This window comes from Anabrus simplex, chromosome 1 (genome assembly GCF_040414725.1).
Source record: "Anabrus simplex isolate iqAnaSimp1 chromosome 1, ASM4041472v1, whole genome shotgun sequence".
Taxonomy (NCBI): Eukaryota; Metazoa; Arthropoda; class Insecta; order Orthoptera; family Tettigoniidae; genus Anabrus; species Anabrus simplex.
This window is the reverse complement of record NC_090265.1, coordinates 1,771,299,126-1,771,319,641: the sequence shown is the minus strand read 5'-3', so window position 1 is coordinate 1,771,319,641 and position 20,516 is coordinate 1,771,299,126. Positions and strand designations below refer to the sequence as shown.

At 40.5% G+C, this 20,516-nt stretch overlaps 1 protein-coding gene across 2 annotated transcripts in view; it reads left to right on the top strand.

Moving 5' to 3' along the window:
• Positions 1–20,516, top strand: part of Clic (chloride intracellular channel protein 5) — a 357,007-nt gene that overhangs the window by 273,584 nt on the left and 62,907 nt on the right. For both annotated transcript variants that reach the window (XM_067138611.2, XM_067138610.2), the window contains exon 2: positions 10,831–10,973. In XM_067138611.2, the coding sequence (XP_066994712.1) occupies positions 10,831–10,973 (143 nt within the window). The remainder of the gene's footprint in view (positions 1–10,830; positions 10,974–20,516) is intronic.

Below are 20,516 nucleotides of genomic sequence, written 5' to 3'. Positions count from 1 at the left end.
CTACTACTACTACTAAGTGAGCCTCTACCTTTTGTTTGCACATTGCTCATTCAAAACAGCGCGTCAGAGTAGGTATCGAATAGCCGGAATACTATGATGAGCCAATCTGTTACGTACCGGCAGTATCAGAAAATGTATGAACCAGAGGAATGGCATGCTAAAGAAGAACGTTCTCAAACTCCCCAGCTAAAGAAGAAAGTTCTCAAACTCCCCAGCTATTTCCCGCCAGTATTCAGTCAGGCTGATATACTCGGTACGTAGCAGTAATCTCATCCATCGGAGTTGGCGGCAGCATAAGAGACAAAGAACATCACAACAAACAATGGCCATTGTAATGTTATTGTTGATCAATGTTATGCGCTTTCAATATTGTAGGCCTTTCGTCTATCTCTGAAATACCACTCTTATCATAGTAGGTACGGTAAAACTGAATAAAATATAAATGGTCGGAAATTGTATTCTCTATAACTTTTGTTATGTAGTACTTTTCGATAGCACCAAGACATTGGTATTTAAAAATTAAATTTTAGGCGCCTTCCCCTAAACTACAATTTCATCCAGGGCGAATAAAATTGTAACTTAGACTGTGGTTTCTTATTCCCCGACTGTATATACCGACTTCCATGCAGTACTGCTAACTCACTTTCTCGTGGCTCGGCGTTGATATGGACTTGGCAACGAAAATACAAATTCATGAATATCTGTGTTATCAAAGCCGGTACGGTAACAATGTATGACATAAATGATCGGAAATTTAATTCTATATAATTTTCGTTATGTAGTATTTATCGATAGGACCACTAATAATAAAAATATTTGAGAACTAAATTTTAGGCCTTCCCCTAAACTACCATTTCACTCAGCGTGAGTAAAATGATTTATAGCCTAGATTGTAGCGGCTCATCCCCCGACATCACACACCGATTTTCATTAAATTCTCTTTAGCCGTTTTCTAGTGATGCGTGGACAGACAGACAGACAGACAGACAGACAGACAGACACAGACAGACATTACGGAAAAGTAAAAATTGCATTTCCGTGTTACTATTGACATGACCGATACTGAAATACCATTCTTTTCAAATTCTGAGCAATGTACAGACAAAACTCTTATTTTATATATATATAGATGAATGACCACACTAATTGAATAATGGAAATCAGAATTCGGGGATGAAAAAGTATTTTATGGCTATATTAAATCCCTATTAAATCATCTTGATATTTTTAAATTGCAGTAAACCTTAATACCGTATAAACAAACTATGAATATCAAAATAACGATAGTTGGATAAGTTTTTGTTTAAGAAATATTATATAGGCCGGAAATTAGATGTTTTTTGATTGCCGTAGTGTCTTAACAAACTGCAAACATCGCAACACCCTTTGTGGCTGTCTACTTCACTGTACATTTACATTAATTTGTTATTATCTGACATTCCGATGTTACGCAAAAGTTCTACACCCACATCTGCCTGAAGTAGAGTTTATCACAAATGTTTTTGATAAGAACAGGAAGATTTCGCTGGAAATCGAAATTTATGGTTTCTGTGTCATTCTATTCTTCTGTTGGCATCTGACAGTGCTGACAACAGTGGTAGAATGTTTATGCTGTGAGCTTGCATCCGGGAGATAGTAGGTTCGAATCCCACTATCGGCAGCCCTGAAGATGGTTTTCCGTGCTTTCCCATTTTCACACCAGGCGAATGCTGGGTCTGTACCTTAAGGCCACGGCCGCTTCCTTCCAACTCCTAGGCATTTCCTATCCCACCGTCGCCATAAGACCTATCTCTGTCGGTGCGATGTAAAGCCCCTACCAAAAAAAAAAAGAATATTTATGGAAAGCAGAAACTCGCTAACTTCATGGAATAACTTGATTTGTGATTTCCACGAAATAATAAACAGCTAGTTCAATCAATCTCTACTGATCTGCATTTAGGGCTGTGGCCCAGGTGGCAGATTCCCTATCTGTTGTTTTCCTAGCCTCTTCGTAAATGACTGCAAAGAAATTGGAAATTTATTGAACATCTCCCGTGGTAAGTTATTCCAATCCCTAACTCCCCTTCCTATGAACGAATATTTGCCCTAATTTGTCCTCTTGAATTCATATTGTGATCTTTCCTACTTTTAAAGACACCACTCAAACTTATTCGTCTACTGATGTCATTCCACGCCATCTCTCCACTAACAGTTCGGAACATACCACATAATCGAGCAGCTCGTATTCTTTCTACCAAGTCTTCCGAGCCCAAACTTTGCAACATTTTTGTAACGCTATTCTTTTGCCGGAAATCACCTAGAACAAATCGAGCTGCTTTTCTGTGGATTTTTTCCAGTTCTTAAATCAAGTAATCCTGGTGAGGGTTCATAAACTGGAACCATACTCTAGTTGGAGTCTTACCTGAGACTTATATGCCGTCTCCTTTACATCCTTACTACAACCCCTAAATACCCTCATAACCATGTGCAGAGACCTGTACCCTTTATTTACAATCATATTTATGTGATTACCCCAATGAAGATCTTTCCTTATATTAACACCTAGGTACTTTCAATTTATCCCAAAAGGAATTTTCACCCCATCAACGCAGTAATTAAAACTGAGATGACTTTTCCTGTTAGTGAAACTCAGAACCTGACCTTTAACTCCGTTTATCATCATACCATTGCCTACTATACATCTCACATTATCGGAAGTCATTTTGCAGTTGCTCACAATCTTGTAACTTATTTATTATTCTGTACAGAATAACATCGTCTGCAAAATGCCTTATCTCTGATTCAACATCTTTACACATATAATTGATATATATAAGAAAACAAAGATCCAATAATACTGCCTTGAGGAATTCACCTCTTAATTATTACAGGGATAGATAAAGCTTCACCAACTCTAATTCTCTGTTCTATTGTCTAGAAACATAGCCACCCATTCAGTCACTCTTTTTTCAAGTCCATTTGCACTCCTTTTTGCCAGTAGTCTCCCATGATCTACCCTATCAAATGCCTTAGATAGGCCAATCGCGATACAGTCCATTTGACCTCTTGAATCCAGGATATCTTGCTATATCTTGCTGGAATCCTACAAGTTGAGCTTCAGTAGAATAACCTTTCCTAAACACAAACTGCCTTCTATCAAACCAGTTATTAATTATGCAAACATGTCTAATATAATCAGAAATGATGCTTTCTCAAAGCTTCTTCTTTTCTTCATGGGGCCTCTAGATATTAGTTCCTAATTAGCGTCGACCTCTAAGATCTTTTGCTACCATTTTTTTCCTTCATTCCCACCTGGATATACCTGCCCTCGTCACAAAGCTGCAGGTTGTTGTTATTGGGTCTTCTTGGATTTTTTCTCTCTCTTCACCTTGTAGTCCTAGAGTGGAGAGTTTGATTCTACCCAGCGCCTCACATTCGAAAATCATGTGATCAGCTGATTCCTCTGCTTCATTGCATTTCCTACATATGTTGTCTCTTATTACTCCAATTCTCTGTAGGTGTTTTTTTTTTTTTTTTTCAGATGGCAGTGTCCTGTCAACAGTCCTACTACCCATCTTATATTTTCTCTGCTGAGTTCCAGTTCTTTAGCATGCTTCTTGTTCGGTCCTTTTATCAGTTCCTTTGCAAGCCTGCATCCTGGAGTATATTTCCAGTTTTCCATTTGTTTCTTTTGTACCCATTTTCCTATGTAGTGTCGGGGTTGTCCATAGAAATCCCGCATACAGGTTCTGGGTCTAAAAAATGTTTCTGCCCCTTTCCTGGCCAGTTTATCTGCCTTTTCATTTCCTTCTATACCTGCATTCCCTGGTACGCATATTATTTTGACAGTGTTTTACTTTGAAAGCTTCAGGAGAAGTGAGTAGCAATACCAGACAATTCTGGATATTATCCGGATTGCCTCCAGTGCCTTAATGGCCGCTTGGCTGTCCGTAAAAATGAAAATGTTCTTATTCCTTTAGTTCATTTTCAGATTTTCTTCGAAGACATGTTGTGATAGCTTTCCCAAAGCCTATATGCAATGCATTCGGATTTAGGTGTTTTATGCTATACATGGATTGTAGGCTACGCTTGCAATATTTTTCCATCACTTCGAAAATGACAAAAAGTGGGGTGAGGTGGTTCCTGATTTCCATGATTCAGTTGCTGTCTGTTTACAAGTCTCTCATAGTAGATAAACGGTAACATAAACTAATACTAATGATGACGAATACGTGGGTTTCTATCCCGCAAGATAGATTCGATAGAATGCTCACTACAAGGTGGCCAGATAGTTGGGGTTGGGAGGGGGAAATGCCATCAGATTCTGCAGCCTTCTTCACTCTTTAATCTTCAGCCCAGAACACTGCCTCTGATATGCTAATAATACTGTAAATAAGATAGGAGAGAAAGCTGGATGATCGGGAAAAACTGTGCTAAGCATGCCACTAGACAAGCTATCGTATGTTTGATGGGCAGGAAAGAAACCCGTTAGAGGAAGTTAGCGACAGATGTATATATCCTGTGTGAAACACTCCTTTCTCCGCTCGCGAGCTGTGCATCTGTTATACGCCTACTGACTGCTGGTATTCTCGGGTATAGTAGATGAACAAACAAACTACCATAGCAAACAAATGGCGATTTTAAATGTCATTCGTAATCCATCCCGATGTTCAAAACATCCTCTGGCTAAAGAGAAATAGTATATCATTTCAAGTCTCCAGTTCATAGTCTTTCGAAAGTGAAATGCTTCAAGCATAGTGAGCTAGCTGTCTGACATCTCTTGACCGATTTTGGCTCTCTTCGAGCTATGATGCTGTTCATCGTTTTATTCCGTAATTCTCAAATATCATTCATAATCGTTCCAGCCTGTTGGAGAGGAAGCAACCATTCCTTCTGTTGCTGACTATTCTATGAGGAGAAAACACCATCCTGAAGATGTAGGCGGAAGATCGCTTTCGTGCTACCCGTTTAGTCTGATGTCGACAAGGTTATCCGAATTAGACTCGTACTTAAATCACGAAAGAGAAAGTGAGATCTGTGTCCCAAAAGGAGAAAATTTTCAGCCTCGAGCTCATGACAATAGCAACGAGTGAGACGGGAAGTAACCCACTTCCTTCTTCTCAGTAATTGTTTCCTTTAACAGCATCTGTCATATCCGCGTTTATCTATATCCCTTACACATTCCTGTTTACCGGTGCCTACTCTTCGTGCACAGATGTGGCTTTTCCATTTAATGCATCTGTAGACATCTTGTCTAGACTACTTCGATCGCCATAAGACATATCTGTCTCGCTGCGATGTAAAGAAAAGAAAACACCTACTTCGAACTTTATATTTAGGCCTAATAATATTTTCTGTTAAATTTGTAACGAATGTGACTATATTTCTTGCGATGTCCGAATTGTTAATGCCATACAGATACAGAGGAAACGTTGAGCTTAAACTGAAAATGAAAACCCACTGCCCGTTTCCAGTCTTTCGACCTGGTCAGGAATGAATGAATGAATGAATGAATGAGGCCCCACCTAGCGGCAAGGATTGGAATTGTGCCGACTGCCGAAGCCTGTTGCAATCCTTTGGGGCAACGATTAATGATTGATAAGATGAAGTATGTTGCTGGAATGAAAAATGACAGTGTAAACCGGAGTACCCGGAGAAAACCAGTCCCGCCTCCGCTTTGTCCAGCACAAATCTCGCATGGAATGACCGGTATTTGAACCACGGAACCCAGCGTTGAGAGGCCGGCGCGCTTCGTCCTGAGCAACGGAGGCTTCTGAGCTTACATTCATTTATCTAAATCAGTTTCTCAAGTGCCAGTCCCATTTATAGTCTTGGGCGTCATTGAAATCCCTTAGATACCTTGAAGTCTTGTAGGTAAGATATCTGCAAGAATGCTGTTTGAGTTATAGTGAAACATAATTAGTGTACGAAAAGTAACTTTATTTTGAATTAGCATGCTCACTTTCCACAACAACAGAAAAGCTGTGCATTACAAACCGATAGTAGTAGTACTGGAACACGGAAGTAATGGCATCTTCTGTGTGATTTGTCTCAATAGGACATTCAGCAGATTAGTCCATACTTCGAAAGTTCCTATTTAGACAGCGTCCTCGTTTCGCTTTGCATTGCCTTTTTACGGAATCAAACTACTGTGCTTACTAAAATGGGCGTGGTATGTTGTAAGATGAAGTCAGTGTTCTTTGGTTGCAATAAGTCTGTTATATCAAACGACGTACTACAATGGGCACGGTATGTTGTAGGCTGACGTCACTGTTCTTTGATTGCAGTAAGTGGGTTTGTATTAAAGACATGGTTTATTCGTCTGTATGTGATGCTATCACGACGTCTTTGATCATGACCGAGACCGTTATTGCGCCGAATGTTACGAATTACAGCCTCATCTAGACATTCACCATGCCATTGATAACTCCCAAACATCTGTCCTAGAGAACTGTTGTCACAATCAAGATCCGTCTCTGAAGAATGTAAAAGTCATTGAATGCATACTCCTGAACGACCATTCATAGGATACACTTAAGAGTGCCGATCCGTTACCGGATTTTGGCGATGCACATGGCAATTTATTTTTCTTTTGTTGACTGCTGTTTGAAGTACTTCTGTCGATGAAGTATTGAACCAAATCTCCAAATTGTTTAGCCAAGTCATCCGAGGTTTTCCACGCCCACGACTGCCAGTTACTTTTCCTTTAAGTACCGAGTGAAGAAGTCAAACCTCTCAGGATATGTCTATATGTGCCCCAGATATTCAGTTTTCCATCCTTAACAGTTTTTCCAGAGTGCGTAATACAGAGTGGGCTTTGATTCACTTCTGTATTATGTATTCACTTCATTTCTTTAGCACTGCCACGGCTTTATGTCCTAAATTTCTCCAGTTCAGGATTCCTAAGAACTAGATTGTAGACAGTTCGCTCCCATGATGACTACTTTGTTATGTGGTAGTATTTTAAAGTAATGCTACTTATTTACTGCTTACATCGCAATGAACCGAGCGGAGTGACCGCGCATGTTGATTATAATTCTGCGTTTTGGAGACGAGTGGGTTCGAACCCCACCGTCGGCTCTCCTGAGAACGGTTTTCTATTTTTGCTTCCAGGTAAATGCCATTCTCCATGTCATTCTCCATCATTCATTTTATCTTCATTAGCTCAACTGAAGTTGGCGTCAGGAAGGGCATCCGGTCGTAAAACATGCCATCAACTGTCGTCTTACCTCACCCCCGACCCTGTATCAGAAAAAGGGAATAATAATAATAATAATAATAATAATAATAATAATAATAATAATAATAATAATGGCGTGTGGCCTCCAAAGAGGCCTGGTACAGGTCTTTCGAGTTGCAGTGTAGGCGACCTGCGCGTCTGTGAGGATGGGGCGCTATCTGTGATGAATAATGAAGACTGTATTTACACACACACACACACAGTCCCTGCGCCATCGGAGGCCCCGGGTTCAATTTCCGGCCAGGCAAAGGAATTTTACCAAGTAAAAATCCCCCAACCCGGCCAGGAATCGAACCCGGGACGCTCTGGACCAAAGGCCAGCACGTTATCCATTTAGCCTTGGAGCCAGAAAACCTGTACTCATCCTGAGGTGGTGCAGCTCTTTTCAATGGAGGTGAGCTGCATGTACCATTTCAACCCCATACTAGCCCTCCTGCCATTCTTAAACTTCTGGCAGCACCGGGAATCGAACCCGGGTCACAGAGGACGGCAGCAAATGGTGCTAACCGTGGCGGACAACGGGACTAAAAGGGGCTTTATTCGGAAGTACATTAACATGATCAGTGAAGACTGCTCCTTCATACGACGAATACAACGTTTTTCATAGGTAACGCATAATGCCTTTAAAACTAAAATTAACTCGTTTTAAAATGCTCGGACTCGTCAAATTAATGGATGCTGTGCATCATAAATTAACGTTCACCGTGGATTCACTAGCATTGGTAATGTCTCCATCACCATTGAACATGTATTGCCTGTAAATGGTTTTAAGTATTTTTCTTCTTTTCGATTTTGGCAGTCTTAAGGTTCACGGGAAGTAACCCATGGCCCTTCCTTTTTGACTTGAATTATTTTATCAATATCTGATAATCAAAATATGTTTAGAATAAATTATCTTGTCATACAGGACATTGACTTCAACAAACTAATTAGAGAGCCCTACGCTTCGAACTGTTCAATCATCCTAAGCAGACACCACAAGATCGAAATGTTTTACAATTGGTTTCCAGAGGCTGGGGAAACCCGTAGGGCTGGACATAACCAGTACCTTTTTAGACAGTAGTGTTAAGTAAGTTCGTGTCGTCTCAAAACTCACCAGTCACAAAACTCAACGAATTCCCGGAAGAGAATTAGTAAGAACTGATTTCTCTACCTGGGCCAGTCTCAAAACTCACGAGCAGGGCTAGTTCTTCTTTGAATGGATAAATGTCCACCCTAATAGTGATGGGATAATGGAATACTTTTAATAATAGAATAACTTCATCCGATTATTTCAATAGGCCCTAATCGAATGAATAATAAATTTAAATAATCGAATGAGTTTCAAATATTATTCAGTTATATCGCACAGAATAACCGGATGCGTCATGAATAATATTTTTCGGTTTTTGTCGGGTAAGATGATCTATTGAAATAAGCGAATAGATGAACTCTTACGAAAAATAGAAATGCGCCTTTTTTTCAAATGAATCTCCAAGTATTGAAACTAAATGAGTGAATTAACTGTTTTGATCTTAAATATCTCTAAATGAAATTCCTTATTCAAGTAAATGCCGCCTTCTGGTCACATAATGGAACTAAGTCGCAGAACTACCAACTGACAGTTTCTTTTAACTAGCAGCGGGGAATACACCTACTTTAATTTTATGTCGTCCGGCTGCATGCATAAATTGTTAGGCATGCTGGCCTTTGGTCCATGGGGTCCAGGAGGTCCCGGGTTCGGTTTCCGGTCGGGTCAGAGATCAAATCAAATCAAAATCAACTTTCATTAGTTAATTCCTATGGCTCGGGGACTGCGTATTCGTGCCGGCTTCAGCATTAGACTTCATCTTACGAAGGGCCTTATCCTCACAGACGTGCAGGTCGTCTATACGGCGTCAACTCTAAAGACCTGCACCAGACCTCCCGGGAGGCCAAACGTTATTATTATAAATATATATGAAAGGTAAAAAATGCATTATATTAGCTTTAAGACAACAGCACAACATTTCAATAATAATAATAATAATAATAATAATAATAATAATAATAATAATACACCTCGGTCTCTTTAATTCACCAGCCATTATTCTTCCCCTGTGGGTTGGGGTGACAGAATGACATCCACACTATCCCCAGCATGGCGTAAGGGAAGCGTGAGTCACCGCGCACCTCATCCCTCATGCGGTCATCGCAAGAACCTGCTGTCCGGAGTCGTTAATTTTGAGACTCCTTAGAATGTTCACTTTAGCAACCAGTTTGTAGTCGTGAGTTTTGATACTATTTGTAACTAATTTTAGCCCGTGAGTTTTGAAACTCGTGAATTTTGAGACGTAACAAAGTAAGTTTTCCTCTGTAGGATGCTAATTAGTTTAATAATCTTCTATTTCCAGGTCTTTCTGGGCGCCTGGTCCCTTGTTAATCACCTTCCAGCTTTTTCTAGGAGCTTCTTCATCACGTTCCTTAACAGTTCTCTGGCTTATTGTTTGCTCTGAAGATGCTCAGATACATCAGCCTTATGTTGCTAGATTTACTGGTATGTAAAAACTCCTGTGGGACAAAATTTCGGCACATTGGCGTCTCCGAAAACCGTAAAAGTAGTTAGTGGGACGTAAAGCAAATAAGTCTTTAGGCTTTTTCAGTCATGAAATTACCACAGTTTCGTCCCAGTGTAGCAGCGGACTCATCAGTTGGAATGCTACGCCTTTTAACATGATTATTATTGTTGTTGTTGTTCACTGCTGGCCTTGTCCACGGGGTCGCTGCTGCGCCGTGATTTTTATCTCGCGCTGGCATTCTTGCCAGCAAAATACCATTAGGCTTGTTGCATGGACAGGCCCATTCCCATTATTTTGTATTCCTCATTTAGTTGCTTAGACACCCAACTAAGTGTATACTTTTCAGAAACCCAATCAGTTGTTAATGTGCACTGAGCTGTAAGCTAAACCGTGTGAACAGCCTGTTTTGTTTATAAAGGCATTTATTGTTTCTCACCTTTCAGCTCATTTAATTTCCTCTACTTGCTGTGCTGTTTCTTCTGTTGAAAGCTCAACAGGATGACCAGGCCAGTCTTTGTCTAAATCTTTTTCCTGTCCTTGAGACATAGATGGCAATTGCTTTAGGTAACACACATTTACGTTAAAAATTAAATAAGTGAAAAAGAGATTCAACCTATTCAATACATAAAAGAAAGGAATGTAGTGATTACATTCTTATTTAATAGTGATTAGAAATGGGACCGGTTTTGACCCTAGTCCAGGTCATTTCTCGCTGTAATAAGGAAACATTGCTCTGTGAAATCCTTTAATAAGTCCTTTTGCCCCTTGGTGCTGTAGTTAGTCTCTCTCAGTTCTTGAACAGCCATTTTAAAATAAAACTGCAACTGTTAACTGAATACCTCACTGGATTGTGTTGACACCTGATGCACCTCACTGGTATTTTCAGCTACCTCACATTAGTATGGGATTGAATAGACAAGGGACTGAAGATTATCACTGAAATTTTAAATTTATTACTCATTTGTGTGAAATCCATATTTAAATTATTTTGTCATCTGAAATATTACAGACTGGTTATGTATAAATTCATTCACTGGCATATTTTCTTCTTACATTTTGTTGTTTCTCTTGCAGGCATCTACAATAGATGGCCGCCGCAAGGGTGCCTGTCTCTTTTGCCAAGAGTATTTTATGGATTTGTATCTTCTGGCTGAACTGAAAACTATAAGCTTGAAAGTAACCACTGTTGATATGCAGAAGCCGCCTCCTGACTTCAGGTAACCACATTTTTCATTGATTGCAAAATATTAACATATTTCTTTGTTGACATTTGAATTTTGTAAGTGATCTTATATTGACCCACAACACTTCCAGAACATTGTGTTTGTTGCTTCAAAGGAGTTTGTAATATACAAAGTTTAAAAAATCTGCATTAGGTTACTTGTATGCAGTGCATGTCATCAGTCACCCCTTACTGGCAAAGCACTAAGAATACAGGCAGGCTTAGTGTTATGTGAATATCTATTTGAAACTACAGTTTCACATATCCAGACTACTGGGACATGATATTTCTTTTAATAGTCTTCTAACCCACAGACAGGTTAATGAGAAGCCAGCTGTGGTGCTATCATTAGATCCCAGATTTTTTTGCAATATACATGTCTTTTTTTTTAAATGAAATTATGTGCTGTAGTTCGTTAAAGTCAGAATTTTGAGAGTAACTACTTTCTCTGCTCCAATAAATACATATTTGATTTTTCAAATCAGCCTTGTCAATACTTGGGAGTTATTGAATTAATTATTTGTTAATCACCTAATACACCATACATGTTTTGAGGACCTTATTGTCCTCTTCCTCAGTGATTTCTTCACACTACCAAATATCTCTTGTTGTTACACACCAAATGCCAAAGTTCTAAACATCTCTTAATTGAAATCTTACGTGTGTCATAAATAAAATATACAAAAGTCATAAAAGAAAACTAAATCTGCACTATTCTATTTACATTCTTCTTAAAATGTCATCCTTATCTATTACGTAAAAATATAATTAATTTATTAAAATTAGCATCTTAAAATTTTACTAAAATCTTCCAGTTCAGTTATCACGTCAGTTAAATGTTGCTAGTATTTCCATCTGTCCTAGAACACTCCGTAGAGTGATAGTTCTTCACTCCACCCTAAATTAATATGCTGTTGTTCATGCATAAACATAATAAAATTGATTTGACTTAAGCATCGGGCAATATGCCTGTCGGTAGAACATCAATATCAGGATCAATATATTTCTCCTCTATTAGCAAATACACTGACTGACAGTGACAATGCAACACCAAGGAGGAGTGGTTCGAAAGGGATGAAAGTTGGGGAAAAAACAGAGACGGCACGGATGAATAATTGATGTTTATTTCAAACCGATATGCAGGTTACACAGTGCGCACGGCATCGACTCAGTAGGATGTAGGACCACCGCGAGCGGCGATGCACGCAGAAACACGTCGAGGTACAGAATCAATAAGAGTGCGGATGGTGTCCTGAGGGATGGTTCTCCATTCTCTGTCAACCATTTGCCACAGTTGGTCGTCCGTACGAGGCTGGGGCAGAGTTTGCAAACGGCGTCCAATGAGATCCCACACGTGTTCGATTGGTGAGAGATCCGGAGAGTACGCTGGCCACGGAAGCATCTGTACACCTCGTAGAGCCTGTTGGGAGATGCGAGCAGTGTGTGGGTGGGCATTATCCTGCTGAAACAGAGCATTGGGCAGCCCCTGAAGGTACGGGAGTGCCACCGGCCGCAGCACATGCTGCACGTAGTGGTGGGCATTTAACATGCCTTGAATATGCACTAGAGGTGACGTGGAATCATACGCAATAGCGCCCCAAACCATGATGCCGCGTTGTCTAGCGGTAGGGTGCTCCACAGTTACTGCCGGATTTGACCTTTCTCCACGCTGACGCCACACTCGTCTGCGGTGACTATCACTGACAGAACAGAAGCGTGACTCATCGGAGAACACGACGTTCCGCCATTCCCTCATCCAAGTCGCTCTAGCACGGCACCATGCCAGGCGTGCACGTCTATGCTGTGGAGTCAATGGTAGTCTTCTGAGCAGACGCCGGGAGTGCAGGCCTCCTTCAACCAATCGATGGGAAATTGTTCTAGTCGATATTGGAACAGCCAGGGCGTCTTGCACATGCTGAAGAATGGCGGTTGACGTGGCCTGCGGGGCTGCCACCGCTTGGCGGCGGATGCGCCGATCCTCGCGTGCTGACGTCACTCGGGCTGCGCCTGGACCCCTCGCATGTGCCACATGTCCCTGCGCCAACCATCTTCGCCTCAGGCGCTGCATCGTGGACACATCCCTATGGGTATCCGCTGCGATTTGACGAAGCGACCAACCTGCCCTTCTCAGCTCGATCACCATACCCCTCGTAAAGTCGTCTGTCTGCTGGAAATGCCTCCGTTGACGGCGGCCTGGCATTCTTAGCTATACACGTATCCTGTGGCACACGACAACACGTTCTACAATGAGTGTCGGCTGAGAAATCACGGTACGAAGTGGGCCATTCGCCAACGCCGTGTCCCATTTATCGTTCGCTACGTGCGCAGCACAGTGGTGCATTTCACATCATGAGCATACCTCAGTGACGTCAGTCTACCCTGCAATTGGCATAAAGTTCTGACCACTCCTTCTTGGTGTTGCATTTGCTCTGTCAGTCAGTGTACAATGATTAATTTTGACACATGAATCTGAAACTCTCAGTTGTTCTATTTAAAGTTTCAGTGCATTCACTTCGGCCTTGACCTCCGTTGGTTGTCATCTGAATCAAAACAAACACAAACCTGTTCCTTTGAAGTGGTACACACAGAGGACACGCATTAGATTTCAGTTAAGATATGTGATGTATGGTGTTCAGTAATATGTAAAGAGGTCCAAGAGATATTTGGTAATGTGAAAAAACCTCTGAGGAAGAGGGCAATAAGGTCCTCAAAACATGTACGGTGTATTAGGTGATAACGAATTAATTAAATAACTCTTTAAGTATTGACAAGGCTGATTATAAATATAATGTGTGTGTTTATTTTTTTTGAAGTAGAGACTGTAGTCAATACGGATCATTATAAAATCAAACCACAGTGGTAGTTAATAAACTCAGTAACTACTTAGGCGAGAGTCAGCAACATAGCTGCCTGTTTGGTTACTACATAGGCCTAAGCTTCACCTAATGGTTGTAAAAACATGACATTTCAGTAGCTGGCATACAGCTATGCAAGTTTTGTCTGAAGATGTATTATTATTGTCCATTATTGTAATACACCATCTTAAAAAAGTAAAATAAAGTACGAAACATTATTAAAACCTCATTGTATTTCACCTCTTGTCTTGTACCATTTTCAACAAAGTTGAAATACACTGCAGTTGTAGAAGTTCCTATACTTGAGTATGTTTTGAAGATAGTAGCTAATAAAACAATAGCAATTACTATGCCAGATGGTTCAACTGCCCCTTGCGATCTATTTTTATGCAATCCACTATGTTTACTACAATTCTGAAATACATCGGTCCCTCTCCCTAAACCGTGGTAATATAACACGTGTGGTTACGGGCTAGGAAACAGTAGGAATTGTGAACGCTACTATTAATTTATTATGAGTACCCTGAAGGAACCCGTAAAACTAGCACAGATACAAAGAACGTGCCTTTACAACAGGAGGTGCACATACAGACCAGGAATAGGTATTGTATAGGCTGGGATCTGCCCACTGCATGTCAGGCCTTGCATTAGCTCACTTGGAAGGGGCGCGATCGGATATGTGAAGTTCTCAAGGGTTAGTAGGTTCGAATCCCACGCAACTATATATATATCTTACAGCCAGCTACCTGGGATGTGGCAAGGTTGGATACCTAAGTTTCCACAGACTGATTTGTTTATTTGGACCTGAAAAGGGCTGTTGGTAGGGGGGCATATGATATGGAGCTAGGTTTGAACAGGCTAGGAAACATGACAGGATTTCAGTTGCGTACGTCTTTTAATGCAGCACCTGCTTGAATTGACAACTTACTTGGTCGATACAGAGATGGTGATGTTCTAAGGACAGTCTGACAGGTCGCAACATCTCCGGCATAACATGTTGGCATACCTCGATGAAGAGCTGTTGAAGGTGACCTGGATTACTTGGCTCCTGTACGTACACCAGTTGTTTTACATGGCCCCACAGAAAAAAATCCAGGGGCATAAGATCAGATGATCTGTGTGGTCTAAATAAGTTTAACTGTTGTTGGCCGTCATATTTTGATTTCTTTAGAGTCAATGATAGCTGAAGTAAAGGGTGTCTTTCATTCTCCCCTTCTTTCATTACTCCTTTCTCTCCTTCAGGTTTTCCTTATGATTTAAAGTATCTTCTTCATTATCTTCCTGATCAATATGAGCTAAATAAACTTGTGTACTCATCTGGGTTGGTGCAGATGTTTTCAGGCACACTCCCAATGGAGGTGAGCGGCATGTAGCTTATTAAACACATACCGGACCTCCTGGCATTCTTAAATCGCTGGCATTACCGGGAATCAAACCTAGCCTGCGATCAGGGTAGCTAATAACACTAACCATTACGCTACAGGGGCGAACTTCGAAAAGAGCTGATGAACACGCACTTTTGCACCTTAATAAATTTTGTGTTGTGTGTTTGAGTCATCAGTCCATAGACTGGTTTGATGCAGCCCTCCATGCCACCCTATCCTGTGCTAACCTTTTCATTTCTACGTAACTATTGCATCCTACATCTGCTCTAATCTGTTTGTCATATTCATACCTTGGTCTACCCCTACCGTTCTTACCACCTACACTTCCTTCAAAAACCAACTGAACAAGTCCTGGGTGTCTTAAGATGTGTCCTATCATTCTATCTCTTCTTCTCTTCAAATTTAGCCAAATCGATCTCCTCTCACCAATTCGATTCAGTATCTCTTCATTCGTGATTCGATCTATCCATCTCACCTTCAGCATTCTTCTGTAACACCACATTTCGAAAGCTTCTATTCTCTTTCTTTCTGAGCTAGTTATCGTCCATGTTTCACTTCCATACAATGCCACGCTCCACACGAAAGTCTTCAAAAACATCTTTCTAATTCCGATATCAATGTTTGAAGTGAGCAAATTTCTTTTCTTAAGAAAGCTCTTCCTTGCTTGTGCTAGTCTGCATTTTATGTCCTCCTTACTTCTGCCATCGTTAGTTACTTTACTACCCAAGTAACAATATTCATCTACTTCCTTTAAGACTTCGTTTCCTAATCTAATATTTCCTACATCACCTGCCTTCGTTCGACTGCACTCCATTACTTTTGTTTTGGACTTATTTATTTTCATCTTGTACTCCTTACCCAAGACTTCATCCATACCATTCAGCAACTTCTCGAGATCTTCTGCAGTCTCAGATAAAATAACAATATCATCGGCAAATCTCAAGGTTTTGATTTCCTCTCCTTGGACTGTGATTCCCTTTCCAAATTTCTCTTTGATTTCCTTTACTGCCTGTTCTATGTAAACATTGAAAAGGAGAGGGGACAAACTGCAGCCTTGCCTCACTCCTTTCTGGATTGCTGCTTCTTTTTTAAAGCCCTCGATTCTTATCACTGCAGACTGATTTTTATACAGGTTGTATATAATTCTTCGTTCTCGGTATCTGATCCCTATCATCCTCAGAATCATAAATAGCTTGTTCCAATCAACATTATCGAATGCCTTTTCTAGATCTACGAATGCCATGTACGTGGGCTTGTCCTTCTTGATTCGATCCTCTAAGATCAGACGTAAAGTCAGGATTGCTTCACGTGTTCCTACATTTCTCCTGAAGCCAAATTGATCTTCTCCCAACTCAGCTTCAACTTGTTTTTCCATTCTTCTGTAAATAATACGTGTTAAAATTTTGCAGGCATGAGATACTAAACTAATGGTGCGATAGTTTTCACACCTGTCAGCACCGGCTTTCTTGGGAATAGGTATAACAACATTCTGCCGAAAATCGGATGGGACTTCTCCTGTCTCATACATCCTGCACACTAAATGAAATAACCTTACCATGCTGGTTTCTCCTAAGGCAGTCAGTAGTTCAGAGGGAATATCATCAATTCCAGGTGCCTTGTTCCTATTTAGGTCACTCACAGCTCTGTCAAACTCTGACCTCAAAACTGGGTCTCCCATTTCATCAGCATCAACAGCCTCTTCATGTTCCAGAACCAATTTATCTACATCGTTACCTTGATACAACTGTTGGATATGTTCCTGCCATCTTTCTGCTTTGTCTTCTTTCCTTAGAAGTGGCTTTCCATCTGAGCTCTTAATATTCATACACTTAGATTTCCTTTCTCCAAAGGTTTCCTTGATTTTCCTGTATGCAGCATCTACCTTTCCCAAGACCATACAGTCTTCGACATCCTTGCACTTCTCCTTCAGCCATTCTTCCTTAGCTACCTTGCACTTTCTATCCACTTGATTCTTTAATCGCCTGTATTCTTTTCTGCCCTCTTCATTTCTAGAATTCTTGTATTTACGTCGTTCATCAATCAGGTCTAGTATCTCCTGAGTTATCCACTGATTCTTAGTTGATCTTTTCTTCCTTCCTAACATTTCTTCAGCCGCCCTACTGACTTCATTTTTCATGACTCTCCACTCTTCCTCTATTGTGTTTCCTTCAGCCTTTTCATTTAGTCCTTGTGCAACATGTTCCTTGAAACAATCTCTCACACTCTTTTCTTTCAACTTGTCTAGATCCCATCTTTTTGCATTCTTTCCTTTCTTCAATTTCTTCAACTTCAGATGGCATTTCATGACCAACAAGTTGTGGTCAGAGTCCACGTCTGTTCCTGGGAAAGTTTTGCAATCCAACACCTGGTTTCTGAATCTCTGCCTAATCATAATAAAGTCTATTTGATACCTTCCAGTGTCTCCAGGTCTCGTCCACGTATACAGCCGTCGTTTGTGGTGTTTGAACCAAGTATTGGCAAGGACTAAATTATGATCAGTGCAGAATTCAACCAGCCGACTTCCTCTTTCGTTCCTTTGTCCCAATCCGAATTCTCCTACTCTACTACCTTCTCTTCCTTGGCCTACCACTGCATTCCAGTCTCCCATCACAATTAGATTCTCGTCACCTTTTACATATTGAATTAAATCTTCTATCTCCTCATATATTCTTTCAATTTCTTCATCATCCGCTGAACTAGTAGGCATATAGACCTGCACTATTGTGGTGGGCATTGGTTTGGTGTCTATCTTGACAACAATAATTCTTTCACTATGCTGGTCGTAGTAGCTTATCCGCTGCCCTATTTTCTTATTCATTATTAAACCAACTCCTGCATTTCCCCTGTTTGATTTCGTGTTGATAATTCGGTAGTCGCCTGACCAAAAATCTTGTTCTTCCTGCCAACGTACTTCACTTATACCAACTACATCTAACTTTAGTCTATCCATCTCCCTTTTCAGATTCTCTAACCTACCACAACGATTCAAACTTCTAACATTCCACGCTCCGACTCGCAGAATGTCAGTATCCATCTTCCTGATGATCGCCCCCTCTCGTGTAGTCCCCACCCGGAGATCCGAATGGGGGACTAGTTTACCTCCGGAATATTTTACCCGGGAGGAAGCCATCATCAGTACATCATTCATACAGAGAGAGCTGCATGTCCTCGGGAGGTAGTTACGGCTGTAGTTTCCCGTTGCTTTCAGCCGTGTAGCAGTATCAACACAGCTAAGCCATGTTGAGTATTATTACAAGGCCGTATCAGTCAATCATCTAGACTGCCGCCCTTGCAACTACCGAAAGGCTGCTACCCCCTTTCGATGAACCATTCGTTAGTCTGGTCTCTCAACAGATACCCATCCGATATGGTTGCACCTGCGGCTCGGCTATCTGCATCATTGGGACACGCAAGCCCCCCCACCGCGGCAAGGTCACACGACATAAAAGATCATCATCGCCATTTATTTTGTTTCATTATGATTGAACAATATTTCCACGTCAGTGATGTTCAAAAACCACACCTGAACTACTGGAATGGGACATTTATTTGTTTATTTATTTATTTATTTATTTATTTATTTATTTATTTATTTATTTATTTATTTATTTATTTTAACAAACTTAAACTTTCATATTAAAATATAACACACATAACAAAATATAACAAGATCACGTACACAGCCTACTAATAACAACTGTCCAAATCGAAAACCGTGAGAATGTCCCTGTTCATAGCCAAGTCGTCGTGGGTCAAGATGACGGTATAATCCCTTCACATCAACTTATCTCTAAGAGACTATTTACACTCCTCTCAAATATGCTTTTATTTGATGCTATATCAAGCTCTTGTCCCCTATTAATATTGTTAAAGAGTGTTGGGAGGCAGATTAGGAAAGATCGTTGAAGTATTGAGTGCTGAGTGTGGGGAATGTGGAGAAGGCCTTTGGTTCTAGTGGAGCGGGAAGGAACACGGAGAGAGAAGAGTGAGACAAGATGTTCTGAGCGGTAATGTCCATTTAAGATCCCGTGGAGGAAACTCAGGTCAGCTACCTGTCTGATGTGCAGCGGTGACATATTAATTGCCATTAATACCTGCTGCGTAGACAGATTTCTGAGCTTGGGGTTTCTGTTCCTTACAATTGCAGCAAAGGACACTGCTCTGTCTAACTGCTTAGTATTGGAGGGGGCGGCTGTTGTCCAAATCGGAGAGCAGTAGTTAAAGAGAGGTTGAATGATCGTGAGGAAGAAGTGACGAAGAGCAATGGGGTCAGAAATTTCTGTGAAGCGATAGAGAATGCCTAGTAATTTCATAGCCTTGGTTGTATATGTTTCTATGTGGGTCTTATATTGTAATTTTGTAATAATAATAATAACTTAAATGTTTCCACCTTTTCAATACAATATATTCACAAATTTACAAAATTATACGGTACTAGTTTCGACCCATCTAGGGGTCATCATCAGCCGTATTGAAGCAAAGATCATTTGTGGCGAAATCCTAAGACAATATTATTTTAAAGAATAACAAGTGACATGAGATGTTATGGTAATAGTTAATAATACAAGGAATATACATAATAAGAGGTTTAAAAACCTCTTATTATGTATATTCCTTGTATTATTAACTATTACCATAACATCTCATGTCACTTGTTATTCTTTAAAATAATATTGTCTTAGGATTTCGCCACAAATGATCTTTGCTTCAATACGGCTGATGATGACCCCTAGATGGGTCGAAACTAGTACCGTATAATTTTGTAAATTTGTGAATATATTGTATTGAAAAGGTGGAAACATTTAAGTTATTATTATTATTACTTATATATTGTTCAATACGGACCAAAAACATGAAATTTGTAATTTTGTATCAAATATTACACCTAGGTCACGCTGTTGCGTAACTACGGTGATGGGCTTGTCGAATAGGTAATACGATGTCGGTAGAGGAGATTTACATAGTGTTGTGGTCATGTGGCTGCATTTTTGTGGATTGGGGATAAGTTTCCAAGTATGGCACCAGTTCGAGAGGGCATTAAGTGAGGACTGTAGCAGAGCTGCATCTGCTGTATTCCTGATCTCCCTAAATATCTTGCAGTTGTCAGCAAAGAGTAGGGTATTCGCTGTGAGTTCGGACGGCAGATCATCCATAAACAAAGAAAACAGCAAGGGGCCAAGAGTACTGCCTTGTGGGACACCGGAGGTGACTGGTAACCATGACGATGAAGTGCCTGATATTACCACTCTCTGCCAACGGTTATGTAGGAAGCCAGCAAGAAGGGTCAGAAGACTACCA